We start from the raw sequence: 5,287 nt of genomic DNA, 5'->3' as shown, positions 1-5,287 counted from the left end.
GGATTTTTTGCCATGTGGAAAATGTCTTTTCAAGAGACACTTTTAATATAAATCCAATTTTTTGGAATTGTAGAAGGTGTAATATATACTAAAGGTGTCTCTTCAAGAGACACCTTTTACAATTCAAAAAAATTGGGTTTATAGTAAAGGTGTCTCTTGAAAAGACATTTTCCACAATTCCACAAAATCCAATATGTATTAAAAATTATGGAAATGATTTTAAAGCTAAAAATGTCTCTCTTCAACATAAATTCGAAATTTTCTACTGTGTATGAAAATTATGGAAAGTCTCTTGAAGAGACAATTTTAGTATAAACCCAATTTTTTTTTTTTTTTTTAAATTATGGAAGGTGTCTCTTGAAGAGACACCTTTAGTATAATTCCATTTTTTGGGAATTGTGAAAGGTGTTTCTTGACACCTTCCATAATTTAAAAAAAAATTGGGTTTATACTCAAGAGACACTTTCCACAATTTTCATACACAGTGGAAAAATTCAAATTTATGTTGAAGAGAGATATCTTTAGCTTTTTTCCATAATTTTTAATACATATTAGATTTTGTGGAATCGTGGAAAGTATCTTTTCAAGAGACACTTTTAATATAAACTCAATTTTCTGGACACCTTCCACGTGGTCAAAACTGTTATAGATCTAAGGGTCTCCAACGGGCCGGGCCGAGCCCTTGGTAAATCTAAGGCCCGTGGCCCAGCTCGTGGGCCCTCAAGTTGGGCGGGCTGGGCAAGCTTTGGGTAAAATTAAAATACTTTTGACTTTTGAAGGGTAGGGGATTTGAACCCCTTCCTTTATGGATCCATAAGCATTCAAAGAGAGCTAGCCACCAACTAAGTTGACCCTCTTTTGTGTAACTATTTCTTGAATATTTATATATATATATATATTTAAGTGGCGGGCCTACGGGTGGGCCAGCCCGCCGGGCCGGGCCTAAATTGGGGCCCATGGCCCGGCCCACCCAGAAAATGGCTTGGCCCACGGGCTTTTTGGAGACCATGAGATCTATCAATATTTTCACAACTACCATTTTTTAATAATTATTTCTTAAAATTGGTGCAAAAGTTAAAAAAGCCCGAAGGTCCTCGAGCGTTTGGCTGCATCATCAGATTCGTCCTCATCAGAAGTGAGTCGGTCATCGTCTTCTTGTTGATCCTAAAAACTCAGGAGGCAGATAGTATCATCAGATGGCTATGAGATATGCTGTGAGTCGAATCAGACTGAATCGTTTCATGGAAGGTTATAGGAGAAGTGCTCCTCGCTACTTCAGCGATGACAAAGGCAGGGTTCTGAGCGAGGAAGAACGAGCTGCTGAGAACGTTTACATCCAGGTTCTTCGTTAGTTTAGTTAGCTTTCTCTGCCTTTTTTTTTTTATTAATCACATCCGTTTGGTTCGAGAGAAATTGTAGGAAAGTAATGGAAAAGGAGATTAAAAAAAATTTGAATCATAGATTTTGCGTCAGTTAAAGCCTGCGAATATAAAAACTCCTGAGTGAGTAAGCGATGCGTTCGTAACATGTTTATTTTATTTTTCTCAGCGACCAAACAGATCTCCTTGTACGTTTCATTTTTTTTTTATTTATTATTATTTATTATTATTTTGCTTTCTCCGAAAGCAGAAAATGGAGAGAGAGAGGATGGAGAAACTGAAGCGTAAGGCGGAGAAGGAAAAGGCAGCTGCAGAGAAAGAGAAAGCCGAGAAGGTATTGATCGTTAGGGTTTCTTGGGATTTTTTTTTTGGTCTGGATCTTTCATATATATATATATATATATATATGAGCGTGTGTGTGTGTGTTGCAATGGTGGAGGAGGATTCAAAACTAACAGTTGATTGTCAACACGGCTTTGTTTCAATGGAAGCCTAAATGGTTTTGTAAGGTTTACTTAAATTAATTTGGGGCTATTTGTTATATATGAGTGTGTGTGTGTGTGTTGCAATGGTGGAGGAGGATTCAAAACTAACAGTTGATTGTCAACACGGCTTTGTTTCAATGGAAGCCTAAATGGTTTTGTAAAGTTTACTTAAATTAATTTGGGGCTATTTGTTGTGTTTTGTGGTTATATATAAATATATAAGAAGTGAAAGAGGCTGTGAAAACACACACACTGATATATCTGTGTGTGTGTTCACAGCCTCTTTCACTTCTTATTTTCTTAACTTTAAAATCAAAAGTGTGTTTTGGAGAATGCATCCTAAAAGGACTGTTCAATGGCCAAATTAAGTGAAGGAAAATGTTGTCCATGTTTGGTCCAGGTATTTATTTTTCCAGGAAATGGAAAATAATTCTTTTTTTTTTTCCCTTTCTTTTGTTGTACAAGTTGAAAAGAGTTTTGATTATAATTAAACTAGAGATCCTTCCCTCTTCAAAAGTCCAAGCTTCCAATTACTTCTGAAATCCTTCTTTTCAAAACTCTCTAGATTCTCATAGTCTAAGAAAATCTTCTATTTCTAAAATTTTCTTGTAATGGAGAAGAGTGTTACTCTGTTTGTGAGATGAATACTATATGGTAGCAGCATGAAATTCTTTGGCACTGAATCAGGCTATTCAGGAAGAACAGGTTGTTCCAGCTCCTTATAGGCTTTTTATATGCTATTCATTCTACAAGAGTAAGTAAATTAAAATAGAAATTTGTTGGGCCTAATAGAAGTGGGTTTTAAGGTGTGCTCAAACAGGTTTTCTATCACCAAAGTTCAGGAAGGAAATGTTATCTGAATGTCATTTCCGTTTTGTGATCTTTGATTGAGCTTAACTTCATTGTGGAGGGATTATTGGATTTGGGTTGTATTGTGCTCAATATTTCTAGATAACACTTGGACATAGACTGCAGTGATGATTAAGAAGGGTCTATATGGAAGTCTTGCAAGCTAAGGATATAAAAATATAATATTCAACTTGCAAACATGTCCAAATCAAACTAAGAAGATTTTGATGAGATACATTGGTTACTATCCAGCATATCTCAAACATAATTAGAATGAATCAAATTGTAATATCCCATTGGTGGGAATCATGGGGATTTAGCCAAAAGCTTAATGAACTTCAAATTTGTTAAAGTTGTCCTGTTTCTCACATACTAGCTTAGAGTGCCTAAGGCAAGGCTTTGAGGGGCTAAAGAAAGGGATCCCCATGGGTCATGTTGTTGAAGAACAGGACCCATGGTTTGAAAAGCAATTGAAGATCTTTTTAATATAATATCAGAAGACAGGAATAATTGGAAAGAAAGAAGGATGGAAGGAACATGAAATAAAAAAGGAGATAGATTCAGATATGTTTGACCTGTTCTGCTGTTATGAAGACAAATTGAATTTGATGAACAATGGCTTGATATTTATAACAAACGCTGATAATGGTTTGTATATAAGCCTTAGAACCTAAATGTAGAAACTAAAAATTTTCCAAATATTCCAACCTAATCAAATCCAATATGCATCAAGTAAAGAAAATTGTAATGGGAGACACTGTTTCAGTACATCTCATACATTATTGCAACTTTCCTAGTTATAACAATCCTATATGGTGTGGGGTTTGGGTGCTTAAATCCTTATGCTTTCAATTGTGTGTGTCTACATCTCAGTACATCTCATGTATCTATTATGTGCATATGCAATTTATTTATGCTATATTATATATATTTAAATGTTTTTATGTTTGCACCTGTGTAATTATAGTGTACCTTGGTGATCTATTTTGTGCTGTTGAACCCAAGTTCTGCTCTCATCACCCAGATTGAACATACTGAACTAAATATTTTGGTCTTCCTCCCAATCCATTCAAGGATTTGGAATTTGGTGCTAGAGTTCTTGTTACTAATAACACTAGGTCCTCTTTACTTGAGTAAATCTGATTAATATTTATAGATATGCGTCATCTTGTAGATATTATGATGGGAGCTTGTCCATTTTTGTTTTTAAAGATAATTTTGGGTTTGAACCTGTGATACAATCATTCTATATCAGTCTTCTTGGAGTGGCGCTCTATACATACATAGATATGTACATATATATATATATGATTGCAAGAATATTTTCTCATCTGATAGTTAGTCATTTAAGTCGGATTCTTCGTGTTAGCTCATGCACATGCATATAATATGGTTTCCTTCATTTGAGTTTAGCAAGCTGGTTTCAGTTTGTGAGTGTGGCACAAAGGGAGCTGTTTTATAAAGGGGGCCTCTTATTTTAGACCTGGGCATGCCTATTAGACATCCAACTTGGCCACTGAGAATATCTATTGCGGTTCAGTTTGTTTTGAATCTTCCATGTAGAATATTGTCCATATTTCTGTTTTTCATCAATATGTTTTATTTTATTTTTTACCTTTTTACATAGAAGAAGACATATCTGTGTAACATATTTTAGATGTGTGGTTGAACATTTATAGACTGATAAGGATATACTTTTGAGTGTTTCCTTGTATCCATCCTGTGTTCCAGGTTTTGCCCCCTTCTGGTGCTTTTCTATGAATTCTTTTACTTGGCCTATCATGAAGAGTTGGGGACAAAATGTGGGGAAAAACATACTTCTCACATTTTATTTAATTAGTTTTTCTAATTATCTTTGCAGTCACCAACTTGTCCTAGGTAGAACCCTAAAATAAATTTAGGAAATTATGAAAGTAACTTAATGGTATGTTCAAGTTTGTGGTGCATATATTTCATTTCTGTTTCAGGCTTAGATTGGTAGTACCAATTTCCCTCCTTCAGATTCATTGTCTCTAACTTTTGTTCCTTATCATCCTTCTTGGAAGGCTGAAGAAGGTACCCACAAGGGCTGACATGGTCAATCTTTGCTTACTGGTGAACTCTTCTTGGAGGCAGCTATGAGGAATAAATGTATATAACATACATAAACTCTTGATGAGACTTGGCTTTTGTAAGGAGTTGGATGCTACTGGTTTTGTCTCATAAACAGTAATGATCTTAACTGTTAACAGGTGCTGTCCTTTGAGCCTTTACCTTAATTACCTTGTTCTGTTTTTCATTATATTTTTGCATTTGTGATTGGTGAACTTTGTTTTGTTTTGTTTTTTTTTTTTTTTTTTTGTTTTTGTTTTTGTTTTTCCATCTTGTGTTGTATGTGTTGTCTGGTTTATTGATTTGATGCATTTAAGTACTGTATGTGTTGTTCAGATTCAGGATTTCGATGTAGGTCTAATTTACCACTTATTTGACAGAGGATATAATTCCACAATCATGAATTTTGCTTAGGTGTTTGGATGTGCATCCTTGTTTTTTTTTTTTTTTTTTTCAATTTTAATTTTATTTTTTATGTGAATA

At 34.6% G+C, this 5,287-nt stretch overlaps 1 protein-coding gene across 2 annotated transcripts; it reads left to right on the top strand.

Moving 5' to 3' along the window:
* The first annotated feature begins 1,119 nt into the window (after nt 1–1,119).
* On the top strand, nt 1,120–4,994 carry LOC117927803 (uncharacterized protein At2g27730, mitochondrial-like). Of its 2 annotated transcripts, none has more exons than XM_034847488.1 (3): nt 1,120–1,340; nt 1,630–1,713; nt 4,756–4,994. In XM_034847488.1, the coding sequence occupies exons 1-3, from the start codon at nt 1,197–1,199 to the stop codon at nt 4,783–4,785; spliced, it is 258 nt and encodes an 85-aa protein (XP_034703379.1). In that variant the 5' UTR covers nt 1,120–1,196; the 3' UTR covers nt 4,786–4,994. The 2 variants fall into 2 exon arrangements, with proteins under 2 accessions (XP_034703379.1, XP_034703380.1); XM_034847489.1 differs by having other exon boundaries at nt 1,124–1,340; nt 4,759–4,994.
* Nucleotides 4,995–5,287: the final 293 nt, after the last annotated feature.

Source organism: Vitis riparia, chromosome 13 (genome assembly GCF_004353265.1).
Source record: "Vitis riparia cultivar Riparia Gloire de Montpellier isolate 1030 chromosome 13, EGFV_Vit.rip_1.0, whole genome shotgun sequence".
Classification (NCBI taxonomy): Eukaryota; Viridiplantae; Streptophyta; class Magnoliopsida; order Vitales; family Vitaceae; genus Vitis; species Vitis riparia.
This window is presented reverse-complemented; position numbering and strand designations above follow the sequence as displayed.

What these genes read in the sequence shown, in the direction of transcription:
- LOC117927803 (XM_034847488.1), top strand. Translation starts at nt 1,197, where the DNA reads ATGGCTATGAGATATGCTGTGAGTCGAATCAGACTGAATCGTTTCATG. An exon ending in CTGAGAACGTTTACATCCAG is followed by an intron (nt 1,341 to 1,629) that starts GTTCTTCGTTAG and finishes CTCCGAAAGCAG; the next exon opens with AAAATGGAGAGAGAGAGGAT. An exon ending in AGAAAGAGAAAGCCGAGAAG is followed by an intron (nt 1,714 to 4,755) that starts GTATTGATCGTT and finishes CATCCTTCTTGG; the next exon opens with AAGGCTGAAGAAGGTACCCA.